This window comes from Vicugna pacos, chromosome 4 (assembly GCF_048564905.1).
Source record: "Vicugna pacos chromosome 4, VicPac4, whole genome shotgun sequence".
Lineage (NCBI taxonomy): Eukaryota > Metazoa > Chordata > Mammalia > Artiodactyla > Camelidae > Vicugna > Vicugna pacos.
The window spans coordinates 55,565,392-55,592,763 of record NC_132990.1 but is presented as its reverse complement, the minus strand read 5'-3'; the positions used below and the strand labels follow the sequence as shown (position 1 = coordinate 55,592,763).

Sequence of the window (27,372 nt, the reverse complement as noted above, 5' to 3'; positions counted from 1 at the left end):
TCTAAAAAGGCAAAACTATACTGACAGACAGCAGCTGTGGTTGTTTGGAGACAAGGGGTAATTTTTCTAGGGGCAAAAGAAGTATGGATTATGACAGAGGGCACATGACTGTATCGTTACCAAAACTCTAACTGTACACTTAAAATGGATAAATTATTATATGTAAGTTACACTTCAATAAGACTATAAAAATAAGATTCAAATTTCATCTTGAAAATGCATTTTACAACACGCAACTTAAAGAGTACCAGGGGGTAGTAAAAAATTTAACGTACTCAGAAAGAGGTCTGGACTTTGCCCTGGGCTTTTGGCAGTTAACCGCTAAACCTTGTAGGAGTGTCTTTATTTGCCTGGGGATTTAGGTCACAGCAAACAGTCTAACAATGTGAAGGCTGGAGGTGGGCCACAGCAGATAGGATTTCAGGTGGAAGTTGACCACTCTTAGAAAGACCAACAATGTCTTGCAGACCAGGCATTTAAGATCCTATGGTACTAACCAGAGGGGCTGAGACTGAGTCAGCCACATGGGCAATGAATCATGCCTGCATAATGGAGTGCTAGTGAAAATTCTGAATGTTGAAGCTTGGGTGAGAGTCCCAGCTCGCAAAACCCCATGTGTATTATCACACATCAATGCCAGGCCAGTGACATGCCCTGACTCCAGGGGGTGGGAACAATGGTAGAGCTTCTCTTGTTAGCTTATTTTTTAATCTGGTTGCCTTTCCTTATAATAAACTGTAATTGTGAGTGTAATAGTGAGTTTTGTGAGGCTTTCTGGAAAATTATCAAAACTAAGGGCGGTCATGTGGACCCCTGGACTTCTATTTAGCGTCAAGGGTGCTCGTGTGTAGACTGTGTACCCTCTAACTTCTCAGTTGCTCTCAACTCTCACATCCAGGTAAACATAAATAGGTTGCACCTTGATGACTAAAAAATTCATAGTTGGAGTGGTTAATAGTTACCGAAAGTAAATTTACAAAGGTCATACCTATAAGCTTATGTACCATGACAAAATGAAAAAGAATTTTTACAGCTGCCTGGTTAATTTGGAACCAACCCAAACAGGAAGACTCTGGGTGAGCATGTGTAATCAGCTGTTTAATTTAGATATGCCAAGTACACAACCTAGGCAGGCAACACACAGAAGAACCAATCAGTTCTTCCTTGCCTAGGTGCATGCCTGTCATCTAATTCTGTTAAGTGGCTTTTTACTTCCTTATACAGACTCTGTTCAACATTTCAACTTTCAACTCCTGAATTTTATATGGTATGCAGTTGGATCTCTTCTTTCAAATTGCTAGCAGTATTACCCAGAGCAAGTATTACCGAGAGGAAGAATTTCACCAGCAATACAGATGTTATTTTGTAAAAAAGTTTTTCAAAAATTCAGGCTAAAGAGAGTGTTGTCATGAAATGACAAAAAAAATATTTTCCAAGGATGCCTCTATAACTTTGCCTTCTGAAAATTTAGCTATCATTTTTACAACTTCTAACATTTTCTATGAGAGAAAAGTAAAAGATTAGGGGAAAACTGCACAAATAATACAGTGTTTCCATGGAACACCACAAAATGTACTGTTTCCAAATGCTTGGGAATTTGTTGGCAAATGAGTGCATAGATGCAAGTTCAAGTGAAGTATCTGTCTAGGCTGCTCTTTTTTTGTGTTGAGCCACACTAGGAGAGATGGTAGGTTAATGCTGGAGTCAGAAAATACTTGACAGGAGGGCAGAGAGGACAGTGCTTTCGTCAAAGCAACAGAAAACTCACCAAAGGCTCAGAGTATCCCCATTTGTTCATACTTATCCCTAAGTGTGGGAATGAGCAGTTATCTACTGAACTACTCTAAAGAATACCCTGGACACTCTGTAAAACTCAATCCGGCACAATGGATAAATGCACCATCTCTGTTCTCCTAAGCCTCTACAACTACATAAGACAGAGCTGGGAGCTCCTCACTGTGCGCAGAAGTTTTCACCAGGCTTTAGTTTTAGGCTGGCCTACAGAACTCCAACCTACAGACCCCGCCCACAATGTCCTTCAGCCAAGAACCAAGCTTGGCATTCTAATTGGAATTCCATCCTCACTACAGATGGGCTCTTGGAGCTGCATCTTGGCCCAAGAACCCACATGGTCACCCATTCACCAGCTCCCTGCCCTCCACCCCCACCATCACCACTACCTATGCCCTTCTTCCACAGATCTACTTTATTTGATTTCCCCTGCTAGAATGCAAGTCCTGCTGTGAACCCCCAACCCACCTAATTGGGGCTCTAGAACCCTACTTAAAATGACTCTGTCCCTGAACTCCCGTCACTGGCTAAGAGATTCTTCAATCCACATGGACAATCTAGAACTAAGATACTACCCTAAAGAAGGGGAGGTCAGAGACGTTGAAGCATGAGAAGGATCTGACCCAATGTTGTAAAGGAAAGGGACCACGAGCCACAGAATATAAGCTACAGAATACATAGGTTGCCTCTAGAAGCTGAGAATGACCCCTGGCTGATAGCCAGCAAGGAAATGGAACCTCAACCTACACCCACATGGAATTGAATTGAACTTGGAAATAGATTCATTCTCCAGAGCCTCTAGTAAGGAACGAAGGCCTGCCAACACTTTGATTTCAGCCTTGTGAAACCTGAAGCAAGGAACCTGCTGAACCAAGCTGTGCACAGGCTTCTGATTTATAGAACTTGGTTGTTTTAAGGCGCTTGGTTTGTGGCAATTTGTTACAGCAGCAGTGGAACCAAACACAATCATGGTTCTAGTGCTACTATCAAACTGCCTATTTTCCTGTCCCTGCAGTTAGAAACCCAGGAAACTGGAGTCACCCAGCTTTCAATATACAACACTTTTATATGATGTCCCACCTTGCATAGTTTACCTATGTTTACATAGCTTTTTGTTTACATAGTATTTTGTCTCCCTCCCTAGGATGCAAACTCTTCGAGGACAGAGACTGTGAATACCTTTTTTCACTAATTTTTTTTCATCATCCAAATAAGATATATTGACTGTAAAAAAAACTTAGGGAAAAAGGAAGTAAGCATAAGAGAAAATTTAAAAGATCCATAATTCAACAGTTAACTACACTGTTAATAATTTCATTCTATACTTTTCTATGTACATGTATATTTTTCTATATATAAACAAAAACACACTATATATATTGACTTGTAACTTTATTTTTCCCTTAATAACGTTATGTGGATATTCCACATCAATGGACATAATTCTTTACCACCACTTTTTCCACCTCAGACGGGGCCAAGCCCTCCTGTTACAACCCCCCTTATGCCCTTACATCTTGCCCTTCGTAACACTTTCGACAGCTGTAGTAACATCTGTGATTATATGATGATTGTATTAAGTTCTGTTTTCTCCACTAGATTGTCATTTCCATGACATGAAAGAGCGTGCCTCTTTTTCTCAAGAGTACAATCTCCAATGCCTAACCCAAAGAAGGTGGCTGAGAAATGTAACTCAAGAATGAATGAATAAATGAATCCAACCAAACCTTTTTTTTCAGCCATTTAGGTTGTTTCCTCTTTTGTTATTCTTAACAGAGGCCTCTAGCACAGAGTCGATTTTCAATAAATGTTTGCTGAGGACTAAATAAAATAATAGACAGAATTTTCAAGAATGGTGAAAGAGAGTCATCCAGTAAGCAGTAATTTAAGTCACTAAAAGGAAGAGAAATAAGTCCTAGTCACATACACGTGGACAAGTGTACAGAGCTGACAAAAGGATCCTCAAACTGAGTATTTTAGCAAATTTTACCTTTCCTTTCTAGTTCTTTTTTAAAAAATTTCAAAAAGGGACAGGTACGCAGTCAACAATATTTGATAACTCTTTAAAAGTCTTCAAAAAGGTATGTTTTACATAATAACTAATTTTTTACAAAAAGGTCTTCCTAAAATACATGGTTATAAGGCACAGTAGGCCCACAAAGAAAGTTCAGCAATCTGCTTATAAGTGGTTTCAAGAGTGAGCACATCTTTCACATCTGTATAACAGCATTACCAACCCCCTAAATAAGCCTTCATAAAAGCTAATCAGCTTTATATAATATTGTACACCAACCACACTTCAATAAAAAAATAAAAAGAAAGAAACCAGGGGGAAGAAGTTAACAAACTAATTCGCAATCATGAAGTAGACAACCAGACACTCAACCTACGGAACTCTGAGCTTTAGGGAAGGTAACCAGTGGCCACTGAAGTTTTATTCTGTATCCATGTAGAGGTTATAAAAATAGTTTCTTTAAAATAAGACTATTGCCAGGGGAGAGGGTATAGCTCGGGGGTAGAGTGTATGCTTAGCATACATGAGGTCCTGGGTTCAATCCCCAGTACCTCCATTAAAATAAAATAAATAAATAAACTTAATTACCCACCCCCCCCCACACACAGAGGGTTACTTAAAATTCATGTTAAAGATGGAACCTGAGAGAAATAAAGATAGAACTTAAAAAAAAAACAAAAATAAAAAAAATAAGACTATTGCCTATTAAAAAGTCAATTATCTTACTAAAAAAGTAACACTACCAGTTTAAATGACATGTGTTTCAATGAATATTTAAAACATACAAATGGTAAAAATACCCAAATGTGAAATGAGAATAATGCATTTCATCATTGAAATTCATATTCTTTATCTGACAGAGAAAACAGACAAGACTGCCTCCCAATTATTCCAAGCTTTCAGAGATTGCAGAGGTGCTCCAGTTCCTTTCAGAGCTCCTTTAGTTATACCTTTGTTGATTTATATAACCTGCCCTTTCTTCTCTGCATGTTCTCCTAAAAGTTTCCTTCACCTTTCAATGTTGGGAGGGAGAGGCCCCAAAAGCGAAAAAGCTGGGAAAGTGGAATCACTGTGTAGCTTAGCAGAGACAGTGTAACACACAGCACAAAGAGCACTAGACTGAGCAGGGAGGGTGGAGGGCTGGTCCTGATACTACTGTCTTCGCCAAGTCACTCATGTTCCCTAGAGCCCAGTTTTCCCACCTGTACAATGAAGGGGCTCAGTGATCTCAAGAACCCTCCCAGCACAAACATTCTAAGCTGTGGATTTCTGGAGAAAGAGACAGTTAAAGAAAAGAAGTAAAACTCACACTAGATACCCTGCTAAAGGTTATGAAGGCAATTGAAAAAGGTCTCAGATAAAATGCCCCCCTACAGACGTGACTCACACATGCATGCCACCAATCTCCCCAGCCCTCTCTCTGCTTCTTATACATCTTGTTAACACTGATCTATCTGAAATCTGAGGGGCATTTCAGGGTCACAGAGCCTTTATCAGTGATTGGAACTTTAATGGGTTCCTTAGAGAAAAGACAAAGAAGAAAGTTAGATTTACGCAAAAAATACACCTTTAGAACCTCTGTGGAAAAATCGATACTGGTAAGTGAGATACACTAGGAAAATTTCTTAGGGTAACAAAGGAAGTAGACACTCAGCTGTGTGTTAGGATCGCTTGCAGAATGGAGAACAGAGTTCTATTAATAATATAATGCCTATATTAAAAAGATTAAAAGCAGTTCCCTACATACCCACACCCAGCTTTACAGTAGCCTATGCAAACTAAGAGCTACTGCCAGTGTGCCCTAGCCTCCCCCATCTCAGGCACCCAGGAAAAGGGACCATCCATGGTAGAAACACAGTATCTCCCTGCCTCCAGTTGTCTCACCAGAGGTCAAACAGCAGATGCTTTGTCTCCCATATAGTCCTCATATACACTAATCCAGCTGTCTTAGAACCAGAAGCATCTCTGCTTTATCCAAACTGATGTGGAAGAGGGGGGCTTCCCTTCTGGGAACAATTTCTATAATAATAATCATTCTCCATCTAAAAATCGACACATACGCTCTAAGACTAGAGTGGTTTGAAGAAGACAGGCAATCTAAAATGTGACAGCCAGGGTTCAAAATATATTATTACCACCCCACACCCCACTACCCAAAAAACTGGCTGTAAATCATACCCATGCTCTGTAGTACCACCACCACCGTAGCTCAGCTATAACACAAGTGGTTTTCTTCTCCGGGCCCTAGGTGGCACTCACAAATATTTGATGCAATGCTTTAAGGAGGCTACATGCTAGATGATCTTAAACACCTCTTCCATCTCTGGCACTTTATGATTCTAAGATAAATGAGCTTTTCTGGGCTGACCCAGCCTCAGAACCTTATTTATAGCATTGTTTCTATGCATAAAACTTTCATACATCTCAAGCAACTGACTTAAAAATCAACTTCGGGAATATAATCCATTTGAAGATGGGGCCTTGCATTATCTCATAAAATACTATCTGCCATGTTCCCATACGTCTTTATTACTACAGTAAATATACTATCAGTTCAAAAATATTATTTGGAGAAAAAGAAGGCATTATAATTAGAATGATAAAAAATAAAACACAGCCTTTTCTTTACTACTAATAGAATTCTTATAGTCATCTTGGTATCTTAAATTTTGTAGTTAGAATAGGTCAAAGGCATCCCCTTCCCATTTCTATCCTGATTTACCTCCTTCCTATTTTATCACAATTCAATAAGCCCTTATAAAGTAATCCTTGGGTGTCAAAATCTGGGAGTTATACAAAACATGATGATCCAGGGAGACAGAGCTGGGTGCTGTGGTGTTCAGACTCTGAGATGCCCCAATTATCCCTACCTCCTAGAATTCAGACCCTCCCCCTGAGTTTGGGTGGGAACATAAACTTACTTGTAACCAGCAGACTACTGGAAAGGTGAGGGGATATCACTTCCATAGTTACATGACATAGGACTGTAACTTCCATCTTACTAGCAAACTCTCTGTGTTGATACCCTCTCTTGTTGGCTTTGAAGTAAGCTGCCATACGGAGAGGCCCATGTAGCCTGCACTGAGAGTGGCCTCTGGCTAATAACCAGTAAAGAGCTAAGGCTCTCTGTCCAACAATCCTCAAGGACTGTGTGCTGTTAACAACCACCTGAGCTTAGAAGGGGAACTTCTCCAGTAGAACCTCAGCTCTGACCAACACCTTGACTGCAGCCTTGTGAGAAACTCTGAAGCAGGAGTCCCAGCTAAGCTGTATCTAGATTCCTGACCCACAGGAACTGTGAGGTAATAAATGTGCCCTGTTTTAAGCCACTACGTTTGTGAAAATATTGTTACCTAGCAACTGATCATTAATACAGGCAGATGAGAAACACAATATAATTGGAGAACGACTTAAAGGCAATAAAAATCCAAGTATAAAGTTTCTGGGATAAAGTTAGCTTTGATATATTCCATAAAGAGGTTATGAGACCCATATTACGTCTTTCAAGAACTGAGACTGGCAGAGAGGTAGAGGAACAGCACAGAGGTAGAATCAGATGAATACCATGGACAGAGGTTCTACTGCACTGAGAAACAGTGAGCGAAGACTGGACAGGTACAGTGGGTCTAGGTCAAGGCAGGGCTGAGTGGGCTCACCTTTGATACAAAAGCACTTTGAGGAAAGGCTCTTGAGCAGGGAAATGACAGTAAAAAGTGTTTTAAAGAACTTAATCCTATCACAGTGTAAAGGATAGAGAAGATTAGAGATAAGAAGACCAAGAATAGATATGCTGGCTCAACAGTCTTCATGAAAGGCCAGCAAACATATGGAGGGGAAAAAGGTTCGCACTCATGAATAATCAAAAGCATGCAAATGAAAACCATAAAACATCATTTTTGGTTGATCAAATCAGCACAAAAATTAATAATACTAGCAAAGATAAAGCAATCTCAGACACTGTTGGTGGAAAGGTAAATGGAACGAACAGCCCTTATGGAAAGCCAGTTAGTGATATGCATTAATAATCTTAAAATATTCAGATCCTCAGACTCAGTAATTCACTTTGAGAACATATTCGAGAAAAAAATTTTTTTTACCCATTCAACAAACATTTAATTGAGTGCCTACTACATTCTAGGTACTGAGGATCCAGCAGTGAATAAATTCATGGAACTTAGAAGAGACAAACATTTATCAAATAGTCACAAAATAAATAATTACACATATTACAGGACAAAGTGAGATTTAAATTATGAGCCCAAAAAAGACCTTTCTGGGAAGTAACATTTATAGTGAAGATAGCTGAAGGACAAACAGAATTTCACCATGTGAAGAATGGGAGATATTTTTTTTTTCCCTGATAGAGGAAACAACACTCATGAAGGCAAAAAGAGTTAGTTGTGTTCAGGATTTTACAGGACTAATGTATTAACTTATTCAACAACTATGTATGGAGGTCCTAGTAAGTACTAGGTACTGAGGATAAGGGATGGAAGAAAGTGATCAAGGTCAAGTTGAGGTAATAGCAAATGAAACAGGTATAAAAAAATTCTATATGCATAGAAGGGCCTGGAATTCATAATAGAGCCAAAGATGTATGAGGAAATGAGTGAAAAAGGAGGAAATCAATGCATCTGGCAGGAAAAAAAAAGAGGATGGAGTAAAGGTAATACACACAAAGACTTTCTACCTCCTTTCAAATCCAAATAGTACAGACTTACCTGAGAAAGGTATGTTCAAAACTGTACCATTCATTTATAAAAAAATCACTATTTATAGACAGAAATACTTAGATGAGTCAGCACTAAAATGCTCACATGCAGAGAAGACACAGAGATCAAAAATAAATTTTAAACGTGTATACACGTGCTAAGGGGTAGCTATACTTGGGACACTATTCCCCCTACAGCTATCCATAAATGAGTCTCAACTATGCTAAGCGTTCAGGGAAAAGAAAATACTTTTTTGGAGCAATAAGCAGGCTTTCTTTGCAACAGGCCAAAAGGTACATAGAAAAAATCCAAGCATCTGAAATTAAAAACTGACGAAATGAAACTTGGTAAGGTTAAGTATGAAGTGACATTTACACAAATCTTATGGTAAGAATATACTTGGAGTTATGAGCAAGTTAAAAATGGAACCAGAAGAATGATCATAACCTCAGGTGAACAGGTGACCTGAGGGAATAGAGCCCTTCCCCTACTATCTCCTCATTTATCTAAACGGTAATATTTTATGTTTGGTACATGTTAACAGCATTAAAGAGTTAACAACATATTTGCTACTACCTTCCCCCAACCCTCACCCCCTTAAAATATGTGGAACTCTGTACTATCTTTGCAATTTCTGTAAGTCTAAAAATATTTCAAAATAAGAAGTAACAAAAAAATACATGGGTAGATTTGCTACAACAAATAACATAAAAGTCTAAATTTTCTGTTAATTTCATGAAGCGATCAAAAAGGCCAAATGAAAAACTCCAGATGACTCTCTAAAGAGTCCAGTTTTCACTTCTGTTAAGGGCTGCAGGTACCTGTCTGGAGAAAAGCTCATGGTCTGTATTGGATATTCCACTGCCCACCAGACGTTTGGGGAAGTCATTTAAATCTCTCTAAGCCTCTGCTACTGTCCACAGGTCAGTATCATATAATTGCGGACTATGGCATGCTATACAAATGTTCATTACTATCATTTAAGTTTTTATTTATCTGAACTGCATTATTCCTTCATTAAATGGAGGAATATTTCTAAGATATGATTAACTATTTTGATTTTTTTCAACTTTTTGAATTTATCAGATCAATCTACTTTCCAATTAGGGCTCAAATTCAACTGACAATTTATTTTAACAATAAACAGTTATTACATCCCAGGAAATATAATAGAATTATAGTCTAAAAAATGTTTTTATCTGCTTTAGCCTATTCCTATAAAGTTCATTAATGTAACTGGTTAACCTGCTATCTTAAAATTAGTTGGTCAATTCTGAAGGCGTGTCTTCATCTATTAGATCTAATAAAGTTTGATGGGGCATAAATCTACAGTGTGGACAATTAATATTGACATCATACATAAAATATGTCTGATAAAATGTATTTTCCCCATAGACATTAAAAATGAAATACATAGCAGCTCTTTTGAAGAAAAGAGGTGATTAAGTCAGGAATTCCATGAAATACAAAAGCTGAACCTTGAGAACCCAAAATTTTAAACTCTGACAAAGAAAATACTTCTTTTATAAAATTGGAAATTGATGTGTAATTATAAAGGATGTGCCACAAAATGTTTCATTATAACTTTAATGTGTTAAAATCCATTATCATCCCTCTGTCCTCCATCAAGTATAAACTTACATTGTAAACATATTGCAAAGAAAAATATTATGTTGTTATTTTGGGTTAAAGCTTAGTGTACAGCCTAAAGGCTAATGGGAAAACAGAGTACAAGAGGAACCCTCTCAAATCATACATTTACTCATTAAAACCTCAAGGCAGCCCATTTTAACATGGCACCTAATTTTGCTTCCTGGAAAATGTACTTACAGACCAAAAACAGGAATGATTCAAGTGGACACTTTAAAAAAATAATCAAAAAACCAACAGGAGACATATAAAATACTGAATACAGTAAGATGTTATCTTTATAACAGTAAGAACAGCAGGATGCCCCCTCCCCTTCCAAGCTTCCACAGGGTTCATCATTCAGCCACAGGCTACTCACTTCCGATGGGTGTGGTCCATGCCACTGTTTGGTATTGCTTCCAACTTTGCATTTTTCTGCCCACAGATATTTCCATAGCTGTCGTATCCTGACACTAGTCTTGCTGCTGCACCTGTTGCTACTGAAAAGCCACAAATAAATCCCTAGGGGAAAAAAACAGAAAAAAAAACATACAAATAAACCATTTCAATAGCAACAGTCACTACTTGATACCATAATGAGCTTCTTTTGTCCGCTGAAGGGAACAAAGAGCTATCTTTCCTTATTGCAAACACTATTCCACTGTTTTCCTTGGATTTCACACAGGCTGTACAAAGAAGTCCACAGGGAAACACTATTTACTACGATAACAAAACAAACCTCAAGCTTTTACATCGTTAAGATTATGTTTGCATTTTTATAATAATAATAGCTTCTCTGTATGGAACACCTGCTCTATGTCAGGATCTGAACCAGATGCTTACCATACATTATCTCTAATCCTCATGATGGAGAAACTGAGGCCCAGGGAGGGTAAATGAGTTTGCCCAAGGCCACAGAAGCTAGTAAAGATCAGAGCATAGGCTCAAGCCCAGCTTTCTTCATTCTTTAGTTTTGTTTGGTTGCAAAGGAGTTCTGTTAAATGAACAACAGCAACAGATGAAAGAAAAAAATTCAAAGAACAATAGGTATGTAGGTTTTGAATTATTATCACTTCAGTACACACACCACTTCTGTTTCTTTCTGGCAGTAAAGCTGTATACCAGCCAAAGAATTATACCATGAAGCACTGCCATGCTCTTAATATTGGAGACCCAAGGAGAGTCAGGCACTGGGCCTGTGTGTCAAAGGCCACTTCATTTCACAGGAACATGCTTCATCATAGTGCCAAAGGCAAATGGTAGATGCTTAGAATTGTAACATGCTTGCTAAATCAAGGATGCACTGGCCAAAACAAAGCATTATAAAAGCCTTTACTCAACTGCAGGCTACGAAGCATTAAGAACAGGAAGTAAGGTGAATCACTACTAATAAACTGAATGGGGAGAAAAGACTGGGGTTAAATATTCTCGCAACTTCCTCATTAAAAGGTTGAGTTTTTCTTATCTTTATTAAAGTGACGAATGAAGACAGAGATTATCACCGTTTAAATCATCACAGCCAAGTATCGTGAGTAGGACTGTCTAAGCAGCCCTGCCAGATCTCAGGTCTACAGTGGTAAATGCTGTAGTTGCAAGCAGGGCCTCAAAGAAAAGGATTTCCCTCTTAAACATACTCTCCTAAAAAGGTAAACAAACTCTTTTTTCTAAATAACTCCTCTGTGTTTATCATGCAGGTAAGGAAAATGAAAGGCGAAGAGTAGAGAGCACAGGTCTACCTAGCAGAAACTACTTGATACGTCACTTTGTAAGAAAGTGGACGTGGAGTAGAGACCCCCTGATTTGCTACTCTGTCGCTCTCTGATCCTTGCCAAGTTACTTTAACTCTCAGTGCCTCAATTTACTCACCTGTAAAATGGAGATAATGAGTGGAGCTCTTAGGGCTGCTGTAAGGATTGAATGAAACAATCCAGTAAAGTGGTGAGAATCCTGTCTGGCACATAGTAAGAGCTCAATAAATGTTGGCTATTACTGTTGCTAGAAATGAAAACACGTTGTAAGGGAAAGACCATGGGCTTTGGGGTCAGAGAAACCTGCACTGATCAATGGAATACTGAAGAGTTCATTTTCTCCTTGTGTGATCTTGAACAAACTTCCCCCCACCCCCAACTCACATGCTTTATTTTATTTTTTTCAATGGAGGTACTAGGGATTGAACCCAGGGCCTTGTGCATACTAAGCGCGTGCTCTACCGCTGAGCTATACCCACCCTTCTGGACAAATTTCTTTAATTCCCTGTGCCTCATTGGTATCTATAAGTTGGGGCTAAAACCACCTACCACAAAGACTGCTGTGAAAATTACATGAGATAATACAAGTAAAGTGCCTGTCTCAATAGATGTGAGGGCCCTTCTGCCTCAAAGCACAGCTGACTGCTAGGATTAGGCACAGGCTGATTGGTACTCACTTATTCAGTCTTACCCTGGCTTCCCTCTCCCTCTCTCCTGACTCCTCCAAGAAGACTGCAGGGAAATGAGTCCCACCTCAGAACTTCAAGTCAATACTGAGACATGAGAAATAATATATAATCCCCTACGTAGGGATACATGTGCAAATCAGCATGCCATTTCAAGCATACCCTTGAACATCAAATTAGGAAGCCCAACACTGAACAAAATACTGGAGGTGGAGATAAACATTAGAAGGTTTCATGGCTAACCTTTTCTAACACAGTTTTTTAACAGGAAGCATCACAGAGCAATAGAAAGGGAATCCCAGAAAGATTTGGATTCAAAGCCTCACTCTACCTCCTACGACCTGTATAACTTTGATCCAAGTACCTATTTAGACCGTTTCCTCTTCATCCCTGACACTAAGTAATATTATTTCACATCCTAATGATGAAGACTAAAAGAGATAATGCATTTCTTATGTCTAACTGGTCTGGTACATGGCAGGTGATCAATATATGGTAGCTGTTAGTGGTAAACTGGAACGAGAAAGTCAGACTAATGAGGCTGACAACAGTAACTGGGGACTAACCAAAAACCCCTTCAGTTCTCCATTTGAGAACAAAAATTTCTAAAGGGGGAAAAGTGAGAAATACTGTCAGTAATTTTTTTTTTATACCGAAACATTCAGACCACAATTACAATCTTCTTTCACTACTCGTCTAAAATAGCAAAACCCTTGCATAATTAAAAGGTTATGTTCTTCTTTCACTTTTTATAGAAATTTTCTCCTGATGTTTGATAAGTACTTTGTGTTACAGATTCCTTTAAATGATTTCTGATTTCCCTTTAGACTATTTTTAACAGTACTGTTGAACATGTGGTTTTTGTGCCTCTGTGTGTGTTTGTTTTCATCATAAGCCACCTCATGCCCCTCTGGCATGTAGGCAGGGTACAAATTACAAAATGTCACATACAGATGGTAAAGTGGGACACTGACATATTCTCACACAGGCCGTTTAAACTTCTTAGTAGCTTCCACAGGCATTAGAGCAGAGAGGGTGAGAGGCTGCAGGGGAGAAAGGAAGGTGAACAGTAAGCTAATAAGATAGGAAGAAACCGTGGCTGTTATCCCAGGGACTTCCCATATGGTACAAGTAGTGACAATGGAGAACTAGGCCAAACATAATTAAAAAGACAATCTCCTTTCAAAAAAATTGTGAAATCCAAATGCAGGAAGCAATATAGTTTCAGATGAGAAAAAAAATGTGGTACATGAAATTAAAATATGGGGAGAAACTTTACAGAATGCACTAGATAATTTAATAGCTCCACAAGGCACAGGGCGGGGGGAGGGTATTCAATAGAAGGAAATGACATTAATGAAGCAAATGATAAGGGGGATGAGGAAAGCTTTCATACACCTATAGTAGGGAACAATCACTGGAGAGAAAGTAAGCCTATTAGGAAGGAAGAGAATCACGGCTAAAATTTTAAAATGACTAAGCTATTGAAGTGCTTTCAGAACTGCTATTTTAAGAGAGAGAGAAGAGCAGACAAATCTAATCACAAGCAGGAGGAGACTCAAATCAGATAAAGGGACACAGGGATGGTGGATCACAGGCAAGATCCGGAAACTAATAAGTGCCTCCTGCTTACGTGGGAGAAAGACAATTTGCTAATTAATGAACTGTGCTCATTTCCCCTTCACATCACAAGGTTTAGTTCGACTGAAGTAAGAGCTTTGGCTTAGTTTTATTCACTATTAGTCCAAAAAAGGGACACATTTTATTTTATAAGCATGTTTGAATTTCATACATGGAGACTTTACCATGCAACTGAGCAAGGCAGAGAGTCTTAGCTTTGCTTTGAAGAAAAAAAAAAAGTCAACAAAACATGTATGAGGGGTGGGGAGGGGGTATGAATATGGCAACATGCTTCAAGATAAAAAGACAGGGAAAAAAAGACTTATGCTCACAGCCCTCTCCCAGGATTAAAGAAAATATATCCAGACTTTCTTCTCAAATACTACCTCCCTAATTTCAATCAATGCTTGGAGTCAGTCTTCTAATTTGTCAAACCTGACAGTAACACTTGGCTTCTGTTCCTCCTCGTTTGAGAACCCTGAGACGAGGAAGGCTATTAGGACCCAGCAGATGGGGTAAGATTTGAATCCTAAAATTAGCAGAACTAATTTTAAAAATAAACTTAAAAGTTTTGCCTATCTGCCAGATTTCTGGATTTCTCTAAAGTTCAATAGGATACATTACTCTAAAAAAGAAAGAGGAAAAAAATAAGAATGACTGGAAATCTAGGAAATATTCAAGAATTGAAAGGTTCTCAAAGAAAAAAAAAATTAACAGGGCATGATGGCAAGATCACAGAAGCTCAGTTCCATGAGCAGCTCAAGAGATGAAAAAGAAAACACAGACAAGGAATCCATACTGAGAACTGAACCCAGCTCTGCCACAAATACTCCTTATGATTCAGGGCAATTCACTTTAAATCCTCTGAGCCTCAGTCTCCCTGCCTGTCACAAGGCACGAACTAGATCAATCTCAAAATTTTATGATGCTACGGGAGAGTCGATAACAGAGTAAATTTTTTCAGGATATACTTTCAAGGAGAAGTATAAGCCTACCTGATCCACTATAGTGACTCAGTGGGGGGAAAAAAAGAGTAGATTAAAAGCAAATGGGTTTAACTGACCTGTATATTTAAAAATAGTTAAAACGGTAAATTTTAAATTATGTTTTATTTTACCACAATGATTAAAAAAAAACCCAGAAAAAAAAAAAAAACCAAAGGAATTAACAGAAAGTAGGCAGTCATTTGGATCAGGTAACCTTAGGGTAATTCTTGGCAGGCTGTTCTTTCTCTTCTATGATCCCAGCAAAGCACAGCCCATCACACAGGTGACTGAATACTGCAGTGAGTCTTTGAGTCTTTCACTTCATGCTGCATGCTCCACAACAGCTAATGAGGCAGAAACACTACGCTCTGAGAACTACACTAAAGCTATAAAATAAAAAAAGGTCCTTGAAAGCAGTCTGAAGGGACAACCTATGCAATAATGGCTCCCGAATCCAGCTCTAGTCCAGATCATTCTCCAAAATTCCACTCTGTATTTCCAACTGCTTATCCCTATGCACACACTCTACATGTCCAAAACTCACCTCCTTCTACATTTCCGCAAACCACTTACCCTTCCAGCATGTGCCCTGTCTCCATCAGTGGCACCACTACCGACTAGACTGCATATCTAAAATAGGGAGTGAGAGGACTGTAGCTTCCTAACTCAGCACTAGAGGAAGCAGAATGCTAAACTGTTTGCTCGGAGCCTGAAAAATGGATTAGACCACATTCTGTTGGCAGGTGAGGTTACTATGTCCTACAGGTCCATGTTCTCAGCAACAACTTCTTCTGCTGTTTCCAATTCCACGCAACAAAGGGGGAACTGACCATTCCTTGAGGCCTTGCCTTCTTCCTTTCCCTCCTGGGTTCAATGCTCCCACTGTGTAATCTTAGACAAGTTATTTAACATTACCTCTGTGCCTCATTTCCTTATCTCTAAAATGGGAATACGAATAGTATCTACTTCTCTTAGCAGGTATGAAAATTAAATCTGTGTCGAGTGCAGAGAACAGTACCCAGTTCACAGTAAGTAGTAATGATGATCAGGGGTAAGTTGTAGGAGATGTCTGTATCTTCTACTTTACACAGTGTGCACCCCTGTTAGGATCATCCAGCTTCCTTTCTGTCCTGACTTCTGTAAGATGCTCTGGGCTTTTCTCACAAATACCTCTCCCTGGGTCAGAATAAAGTCAGACCATCCAAGATGGGAAGAACATTTTGGTGGCCCACGCTTCATTCTGTAAGTCGTGTTTACAGAGGAATGATTTATTGTGCATAATCAAGTGACTGCCTGGCTACTAACAAAGTAGTACTCTGTTTACAGAAACTGTACGAGGAGCTGGAGTAGGATATGAGCTGAAAAAGCTTACCCTGAACCGGTAACACAAGAATCTCTTTCATTGTCCTTCATCAGTTTCCTACTTGCCTGCAACACTGATGACACCAAATATTACTGATCGCACTTCTTCAATCTCTCTCCTGCTCTCCTCTACTACTTATTTTGGGTTATTCACCTCTTATCTGAACTATTGCATCAGCCTCCAAAGTAGTGGCCCCAAATTTCTTCCCTCTCTACAATGGCTTTATATTTATACTGGCTACCAGGGACATCTTTCTAAACCCAGTTATAACATTTCTTGCTTAAAACTCTTCAGTGGTTTATCAGTGGCTACAACAGTGGGTCTCAACCTTGGTAGAACATTAGAATCACAGAGATTAAATCAGATACACCGAGGTGAGGCCCATGAACAAGTATTTTCTTTATTCCAGCTAATCCTAATATGTAGTTAGTGTTGAGAACCACTTGTTTTCTACCTTAATGGAAAACAGAACGTTAGAAGTACAATTTCTTAGAACAGGGTAAGCATATGTCCAATAATTTCAAAACACTGAATAAGTTCAAATGTGGAAGATGATACCTCTCAAGAAGGCTGAGAGCAATTTACATCAAAAAATACCCTAAGTTCTAGACAAATCAAGCATGGAAAAACTTTGAAAGTAAGGGAAGAAATAAAAGTACAAGCATTTATGATGGGATAAACATGTGTAAATAACAAGATTTAATAATGAAGATGGATAAAAGATGACAAGATCTTAAAATATTTCAGAACTAGAGGAGAGACAAGCAAGCAGTGAGCAAAGAACTGCCAGTGTAACTGAGCAGGACCCTATGGGGTCTTCCGGGGACAGACCCTTCTCCTATATCCTCTGCTCTGGCTCCTCTCTGAAGTACCTAGATGATAGTATCTCAGGCATATTTCCTGAGTTTTTCAGATGCTAAAAACCACCACCAAATGGAAGAAATTAACTGCTTGATGATGGAGAGCACGCAGCCCCCAGATCTTCTGGCATCTAGGGACTTACAGTGTCAACTGTCCTGTTACCTCCACATCAGCAAATCAGAGAATTGTGCAGAGCTGATCACGTACCCTGCAACCCCTCTGCCTCACCTGGCCTTTAAATATGCTTGGCTGAAATCCTTCAGGGAGTTCGGGGTTTTCTTGGGCATGAGCCACCTCGTCCCCCTTGCTTGGCCCTGCAATAAATATTTCTCTGCCCCAAACTCCAATGTTTCAGTTTGTCTGGCCTCACTGTGTGTTGGGCACATGAATTTGTGTTCGGTAACACCAGGAAGGGCAGTGAGTAAAGATGTGGCTCGAATATTAGGCTGCAAGACAGCTGAAAAAGATGACTATAAAAGCGGCAGCCACTAGGCGACGAGGTGAAAAGATAAGCAGGAAGTTCCGGTTCCTATTCTATCTTTGCCTCTCATGGGCAGCAGTGTATTCTTAGACAAGCTGATACTTAACCTCAGTATAGTTGCCTGTAAACTGGGGATAAAACTCATTTCATAGGGTAATGGGGAGAATTTAGTGAGATAAATACACATATGAAAGCAACAAGTCCAGGATAATGCTCAAAAAATAGTTTTTGATTGTTTCTATTAAAGGTACTGCAGAATGAAATCCAAAGGCAAAAAAAAAACCCAAAAAAACAAAAAACCAACTTTTTTTTAAACCATACAAAACAAATACACAGGAGACAAAAAAGCTTTGTTCTATATGGCAGGCAACAGAACTTCAAGATTTCTCCAGTTTCCACATGGCAAAATTTGATGTTAGCTCAACTCCAAGAAGGTAATCCATGAAAAGAATTATTCCAAAACAAATAGTGCTATGACTGCATTTAAAAGTACACAAGTACACACAGTGGGTCTTAATTACCATCACGCTGAAATCAGCATTATATTAATTACCATTGCATCAAAACACTGCAGTAAACAAACAGCTCCTCACTCTCCAGTCACTCCCAAATCAGTCTGTTAGCATTAATGCTTGCACTTTTCTGAGCTATTTTAGCACAAAAAATCAAAAGCACCTTGGGTGGCAGGTACGGGTTTTTATAAACATAATTTTGAAAGGTCAGCTGCTATTTGTCCCAGGGTGATATTCAGGGGGATAGAGAAAGGTTGTGGACTGGTTCTGTTAGAAAAGAATGCTCTCTACACTCTGCAATGCTGTGTTGCTACTCCATTAAACCAAGTAGAAACTCTTGAACAACATTCTACAAGTCTTAAGTTAAGAAATGGGTATTTTGACGTTTTCTGAATATCCTAGGTTTAGTGTTATCTTTAAAACTAACACTCTTTATTTTACTGGATTTGTATATCTCATCAAGGTTCACTGCTTTCTTTTCCTTGATTCAGAAACTGGACTGGTACCTACACTTAAGCCCATTAACCATGATTAGGACTGTGCTATGATTCTCAAATGGCATTTACAAGGTGCAGAGAGACAGAGTAGGATAATAAAAGTGATAATAAATAAAAAATAATAAGATTCCTTACAATAAGAGGTATGGGGAAGAGGAGGTTAAATACACTTGAGTGGAAAAAAAAGGCTGCCTGAGATAGCATAATTGTGTTTTGAGCTGCAAAGACTAAGAAAGAGAGAACAATACCGTCTGCACAATCCCCTTGAGGGAGACGAAACAAGGCTGGCAGGAAAGAGCACTGGCCTGGAAGCTAAGAGACCTGTTTCCCAGCTCTGCCATTAACTAGCAGTGTGGCCTTGAGATGGTCATTTTCATCCCTGAGGTTTAATGTTCTTAATGTGTAAAGTGAGGGTGATAGACCAGGTGAGGATTTCTAAGTCCTTTCTAGCTCAGAATATCAGCTAGCTCTCAAACAGCTGTTTTCTACCTTTTCTTCCAGCCCAGCACTGGCAGTGACACTAAAGTCCCTGAAGCCTGTGTCAGAAACTCCCGCAGGGCAGAGTGGGGATGTGATCTGAATAAGCACTGCCTCAACACTTTGCACCAGGGACTCTGCTCCTTCATCTTCCACACCCATTGGAAAATCACCAGCTCCCTTGATCTCTGACTGAGAGATGCCACTTACTACAATAGTCACAGCAGGCAGCAGGAGCCTCGTATAGGCAGAAGGAGGAAGAAGCAATGAGCAACCAGCCCCCCCTAGAAGAACTCAAAAACATCAGAACTGGAGGCATTGTAGATACCATCTAGCAAAGCCTCTAATTTTACAGAAAGGAACACCAAGTCCCTGAAAGGAAATTCACTGGCAGGTTTGTGTGACTGGGTTGGATAAACAAACACTCAGGGCTTGACCCCATGACCACTGCTCTGCTTACCATGCCATCAAGATCATAGTTCACGGATATTTACAGCAAATGACCTTGCTTTCTGAAATGATCTAGCCAAAAAGACAGAGTTTCAATTATTCCTTCATTTTTAATCCCAGTTTTCAAGCAGATCAAAAAACAAACAAAAAAATCAAGGGGTACTAAATACCACTTAACTGCTTCCTTCAATGGTATCCTAGGGCTTCCAGTTATAAGCAATTCAAGAGGGGTTAAAAACCAATGAATGAATGGATGACAAGCTCCCTCTTTAAAACAACTCCCTATTATCCCCTTGGATCATGAGTTCAGGTTCTCATGACTTGTGAGTTTCTTACCATTCCAATGCAGAAGAGGATAAAAAGCAGCAGCCACGGTATGTCTGTACAGCTACGGTCCTCCAGTGGCTTCCATTCTCGTTTGGAGCTCTAATTGAAAATACAAAATAAGCGAGTGGTAAATGTGAATTTCAGTTAAAGTTAGGAAGGCAAAAACACACCACCGACACCTAGATCTCTTCTTTGATAAGTTCCATCTGAACCTTTAAGATACAACTCAAGTGTCTGTCCCCTTTCTGTGAATTTTACCTTAACACCCACCTCTCTTCGTGGCCAGGCAGAGCACTGATTCCAATGCTTTTTTGGTATCTCTGTTAGAGCAGTTAGCATGCTGAATTATTATTGATTGGGCTGTGTCCCCAGCAGATCATGAGCTTCACAAGGGAAGAGACTACTTCTCATTTCCCAGCGTCTAACCTGATGCCTGAGGGTTTACAGTACATACTAAGTAAGGGCTTTTTAAAATGAATAAACAAACGAACAAATCCCTCCAACATCAATCTCAGTGGTAGCTTTTTCTTTGTGTGTCCAGATGTTAGATTAAAAATGTAGAATGTGCTTTCTATATGCTCTCATCTAGGAAGGAAGCCCACTGAAATGAATTCTTATGGATAGATTCTTCTAAGTCTAGTAAAAATTCAGGAACGAAAAACTAAATTAAAACAGACAGATCTGGGTACTCCTAAACCACCATCCACAGATTTTCATCCTGTTTCTAGAAACTGTAAAGAGTTTCTAGATCAAACACAGAGATATCCTAACTAAAGAACTAGAGACATTCTCAAAGTTAACTTGCAAAGCACTGATTGGGATTCTGAGTGTATTTTTTTTCGTAGGGCAATAGTCTTAGATTCTCAAGTCAGCTCACAAATTCCTTTTAAACAGAATGTAACTGAAATAACACTCTTGAGCTTTCTAATGAACAAAAATCCCTGAGTCTCACACCCTTTCCAGGAAACAGTAAGCAGAGAACGGACAGAGAAGGTAGTCTTGGGAAACTTATGGGAAAAGTTTCTGTGAAAAGAAGGTTGGGGCCTCCAGTGGCTTCTAGGACAAGATCCAGGAAGCTATCTAGAGAAGGCTTGTCAGTAGGAAGTGCACCGGCAGAAGGGGGCTAGAGAAAAGGGAGCCCTCTAGTATAATTAGTACTTAGAGTTCAAGAGTGGGGACCCAGTTCTCAATCTTTCCCTCCCTCTAAAACAATAGTTTCTAACTATGTACCCTTTGACAACCTGATGAAAGCTACAGATTCTTTTTTTAGGAGATAAGTGCACAGTTGCATAATTTTCAAGAAAGTTTAGGGAATGCAGACCCCAGGTTAAGAAACTCAACTTTAAAATGCATTTAAAATATCAACATTGAGGGCAAAGAGTTGGAGCTACAATCACTCCTTCCTGACCCTTAAATGTTAACAAAACACCGTGTCCTCAGTTACACTGTTAGTTGTTCATCAACAACCACCAAAAAAACACCCCACCATCCTTGTAGCTTGTTCCCAGACACCCACACAAGAAAACAAAAGAGCACTAGTTAGTCATGGAAAAAACCATACCCCAAGACTCTAATTAGCATTAAAAACCAAGAGTGAGTAGGCAGTTTTTCCTAAAGGAATGTAATACTACGGCAAATGGATAAAGGACTCTGTCCTCCCCTTGGTCCTGTCATTAGTAATCCACATGACTTCAGATAAATCACTTCATCAGAAGTCAGGTTAAATCTCTTAGGTTTCTTCCAAATCTAAAAATCTGTGATCAGGGATGCAGTTTTGTGAAAATTTTTGCTATGACAAAAAAAACGCAAAAAATAATTTGACATTATTCCCTGTGTTATTCAAATAAGAATGCCTGTATTGTGGTCTGTGTTTTGGAAGACAGTTGCACACAGTATGAATAAAGAATATTTTCTTTGTATTAAATAATTTCAGTCTTGAATAATACCCATTACAGTAAAATTACTTACAAACACAGAATTTGGACATCTCTTTGAAATTCATTACATTTACTCTAAGGTGATTTCTAGAGCAACAAACTATGTTTGTTTATTTTAAAAAACAGTATGTATTAGGGGAAGGGGGAAGCAGTCTCAGACTGAGCATTTTCTTTATTCACAACTATTTTCTTAGTATTTTCACCTCAGAACAACATTCAGCTTTTAATACTTAAATTTTCACCTATAAGGTAAAGAAAGCAGAATTTCATTTTGACCAGAAAAACACAAAAGATTCAATATCTCAACAATTCAATGTCCTGTGGTCCACTTCTGGGCCAAATACATAGAAAATCTTTCACTGAGGGTGAGAAGTAGGGAGCGGATAGGAGTTACAAATAAAAAACAGTGACATAAAATGTAAAAGAATCTGAAAACGTGTGTGTGTATGTATAACTGAGTTGCTTTGCTGTATAACTGAAACTAATACTGTAAATCAACTATACTTTAATAAAAAATAAATTTAAAAGAGTACAAAATATGTAATATGATGAGTTTTGACTACAATAATATATACAGTCATCATATATAGAATATTATCATTACCCCAAAAAGTTTCCTTGGGACACCTTGTACTCAACCTCCTCCCCCGACTTCCTGGCCTCTAAAAACCACCGATCTGCTTTCTACCCCTATTGCTTTGCCTTTTCTAGAATTTCATGTAAGGGGAATCATAAGGTATGAGTCCTTTGTATCTGACTTCTTAAATGTAATGCCTTTTCTTTTTTTTTTTGAGATGCATCCATTGTGAGACAGAAAATATATATTGATCTCTGCCCCTTACCTGTTAAGTGGTCTCTCTCCATTCCCCCCAACACTAGCCCCTGGCAGCCACCAAACTGTTAATGTCTCTATGGATCTATCTATTCTGAATATTTCGTATAAATGGAATCAGACCAAAAAAAAAAAAAAAGTACAAAGTTGAGGGGAAGAATACAAAGAAGGGGGTGGTCACCCTCACTTCTCATTCGAGGAGGGGCAGCTTACCTCATAGGTTGTTCTGAAGACTGAATGTGAGCATCTGTCACACAGTAAGCACTAATTCTTGGTTATTATTCTTATTCATCAATACTCACTTTTCAGGTAACCCTCTACCTATTGTTGAAATATGTGTTTACCAGGTGGACCTTTTCACTAAAAGAGTAAAGAGAATACTAAACTCGCCTTTCCCCTTCAGTTTACTAAAATTTCAACACAAAATGGTGGCATCTTTCATTTTAGCTACTGTTTTTAATGCTGTTGGTTATTGATTACTATTAACTAGGTATTATACCCGAAGCTTTACACACATCATGTCTTCTACGTTCAAAACAGTTCTCTGATGGAGGTATCCTGATTGCACAGCTAAGGAAACTCAGGCTCAAAAGTTAAATAATCAGCCCAAGGTTTCACAACTGTGCAATCAGGATTTGAACCCAAGTCTATGACTACAGAGCCAAATTCGATGACAATATCATTCGTTTTGCACTAGTCAGTAAAGAGCAAAAAAATCTCCATTAGTTTTTCCTCACGCTGCAAAATTTGGGAGCCAACCCAATAATTTAAAATCCTATAGGCACAGAGAAAAGAGTGAGATTTATTAGCCATGAAATTTCTCAAGCGAGTCAGGAAACTCAATAGTTGAAAAAATTTAATGTTTCTTTAACAGACTTAACCAAGTGGTAACTGGATTTAATGTTGCCTGTTTCTTCCAATTAAAATCCACACAGACCTAGAAAAAGTAAAATGTTTTACAAAATCACTTTTTAAATGTGATTTTTATCCCTTTCTCAAATTCTACATGAGATTAACACAGGCTGTCAATCAATGTTAGGTCCTTTCCCCTTCACAGAATCTTACAATATAAGACATAGGACCAAAGTAATCATACTGTCCAACCCTTTAATGCAACCCAGGGAAGGGAAAGGAAGGGACTTGCCCAAGGGATATCATTAGATCCTCAATTCTGTAAAATAAAAAAATATGTATATTATTGTTAATTATTATATATTCCTGTTGTTTCTGTTTTGTGAAAGAGAAAACCAAGGTTCAGAGACAGTAAGTGGAAAATCGACTACTGAAACCTGAGACAGCAAACTCTAGCACAGAGACAGAAACTGTAAGAGTTAAGGAAATGCTAAAAATAAAAAACATAGTAACAGAGATGAAGAATGCCTTTGTCAGGCTCATTAGTAGACTAAACATTGCCAAGAATCAATAAACTCAAGGATAGATCAATAGAAATTACCCAAAGTGAAACACAAAGAAGAGTGAAAATTAAAAAGCCAAAACAGAACATCCAAGAACTATAGGATAATATCAAATGGTCTAACATATGTATAATTGGAAACCCAGAAGAAGATAAATGGAGCAGGGGGAATATTAGAAGAAACAATGACTCACAATTTTCAAAAAAATAACAACAACAAAAAATCAAGGCACAGATCCAAGAAGCTCAAAGAATCCCAGGCAAGATAAATACAACACACACATGCATTCACATACACATACATACACACCCTACACATACCATATGCAAACTGTTGAAAACCAAAGATAGAGATCACCTTGATGGTAGCAAAAGGGAGGGAAAGACACCCTACATACAAAGAAGCAAAGATTAAGTAAACATCTTGTCAGAAACTATGCAAAGCCAAAAAACATGGAATGACATCTTTAAATTACTGAAATAATCAACCAGAGTTCTATTTAAAAATTTATTAACACAGAATTCTATATCCAGAGGAGATGTCTCTCAGGAATGAAGATTTTTTTTCAAACAAAACCTAAGAGAATTTATCAGCAGCAAACCTGAAGTACAAAAAAAAAAAAGTTAAAGTCCTTTGGGCAGAAAGAATATGATACCAAAGTTGGATATATACAAAGAAATAAAGACGTCTCCAAACAGGTAAAATGTAGTTTTGAAATTTTCCATAATAAAGTATTTTAAAAATAAGGGTGTGACTATATGTGTATAACAACATTCACATTACGCAGTCTTCTTGCACACTTTTATAAGATTAATAACCTAGAAGGCAGAATTACAATTTTTAATACTAGTACTGGCCCATAAAAAATAAATCTAAGCCTGACCACAGCTGATGTCTGCCTCATGTTTGTATTATATTCATATCTTTACAGTTAGGTAGGAACAATGTTTAACATCTTCACATTCCTTCCTATATTTTACACATCATAGATTTGAAAAAAAAAACGAAAAAACAAACTTCACAGTATCTCTTACAGAAGTCACAGTATGGGCAACTATGTTCTAGACTCTGCATTCACTATGAGCTAAAACCAAGGCCTTCTGGTGAATCTGATATGCTCTATGTAGGGTGTGTATTTTTTAGGAAATAAACCTATAAAAAGTTTTGTTCTAAATTTCCATGTTTTTCCTAATGAAGATATAGCAGTTGAGCAAATGTATTTGTAGATAATAGTCACAAACAGAGGTTTTGACAAGCAATATGTTACAGTCTGTCAAAGCAGGCATCCCTGGAGGGCATCAGCAGTAACAGGGTAGGCAGTGTGGGCCAAGCCAGGGGACCGATCAGGTAGGAAAAGGTCTGGCAGATGGGAATCTAGTTCAGAGTAGGCAGGGCTGGCTGCATTAGGAAGATATGAAAAGATCAAAAAGGCAACAGCAACAATCCAGAGTTTAGACAAAAAGAGTCAGCTAGCTCTTAAGTATGGAAACAAGTAGGGTCCAAAATCCAGGAAGTCAGAAGACATCTAGGTGATACCTAAAGGCAGAGATCGAATGCTCTCTGCTCTCCTTTTATACTCTGTGCACACTGTCTGTATGACTCTCTCCTAATTAAGACAGAAGTACAAAGATTCCCAAAAGATTCCAATCAAAATCTAGTCATCTATTGCCTAACGCTATGAGTCTTCCCTGGAAACACCAGATTTTTGTAAACATGATTTGAAAATAAGGAAAATGTTTTTTAAAAAATTGCTATAGTCACCTATACAAAGAAGTTACTTAATTTTTCAGGTAATACTCTTAGGCATCCTGTTGGTTCTTCAAACAAAGACTGAGCACCACACAAAGAACCAGAGATTCAAAGCCGGGTAAGACAGTCTATACCGTCATAGCTCCAGTTTAGCAAGAGAGACAAACTAAGGACTGATGAAGGCTGCCAAAAGAGAGATGTCTAGAAAGTACTGCAGGAGTAGAGATGGGGGTGGGGGACCATTAAGCAAATATTCGTAAGATTTGTTGAAATTACCTCATAAACTTCTGAAGGAAAGACTAAAAAATGATCCTCTGTTGTCTAAAATAGAATGTTTTGTGCTCAAAACATACTAAAAATTCTTGCTAGCTCTGATGGAGAAATATTGACTGCCAAATAAGAATTATTCCACTCAGAGATGTTTAGTAGTAAACAAACCGAACATTAAGTTGGTTTAAAAAAAGAAAAGTCAGCCATTTTTCTCACTTTGTATCCATTAACATTTCTTTATACTAGATTTTATGGCTGCTCCAGTTAGAAAGGGGCCTTTTAGTTTTGGAAAAGAGGAAACATATCTTCCTTTGTTTTCTGGCACAATTAGTGCAAGGCTATATTTACTAAGCTACTAGAGTAATATTTTCATGATGTCATTGGTGAGATCCCCACTAACACTGAGTTAAGTACTGTCTAGTCACATTTATCTAGAGCTGCTGTAGGCTGGAACTTCTGGTAGACTGCAGGCTCCCTTGTCATTCCCCCAGGGCAAGCCAGAGAACTGCATTCTCCTTCCTCCAAAGCAACAGTTAAGTGGCAGTCTGGGAGGCTGGTCCAAAGAAAGAAAAGTGGGGTATAGGCAGTGTTAACCCTGCAAATAAAGGACAAACCAGAGTTGATTCCAACACCACTTGGACAACAATTCACAACACACCTCTGTGTTTCTATCAGCTGAGAGGTATGCCACAAGCATTCATTACTGACAGTTAAGGACTGAGGCTTAGAAATGTAATCAAAATCCAGATTATCCTTATGAGGGCATCAACACATGTTTACGCCCCGACAGGCCAGCAATAAGGAGAGTTAAACTGTTAGGCCAGGAATTGCAATAAACTGAAGCGTACACCTAACAACGGGCGTACAAACGTCATCCTTCCATGCTCCTACATCTTCACAGCATTGATCCATCCGTGCTGCCTTTCCCAGATTCCAACGAAGCGCCAACTCTGTGTGTGAAGGCTAAAGCAAGCTAAGATGTGGTCTGTCACGCGGCAGATTCCCATAATGAATC

General features: G+C 38.6%; 1 protein-coding gene across 4 annotated transcripts in view; it reads right to left on the bottom strand.

The window, feature by feature from the left end:
* Nucleotides 1-27,372, bottom strand: part of SLC44A1 (solute carrier family 44 member 1) — a 172,193-nt gene that overhangs the window by 102,303 nt on the left and 42,518 nt on the right. For all 4 annotated transcript variants that reach the window (XM_072959868.1, XM_072959870.1, XM_072959869.1 and 1 more), the window contains exons 2-3: nt 20,164-20,253; nt 10,526-10,668 (exon numbers count right to left, since the gene is read on the bottom strand). In XM_072959868.1, coding sequence (XP_072815969.1) covers nt 10,526-10,668; nt 20,164-20,253 — 233 coding nt within the window. The remainder of the gene's footprint in view (nt 1-10,525; nt 10,669-20,163; nt 20,254-27,372) is intronic.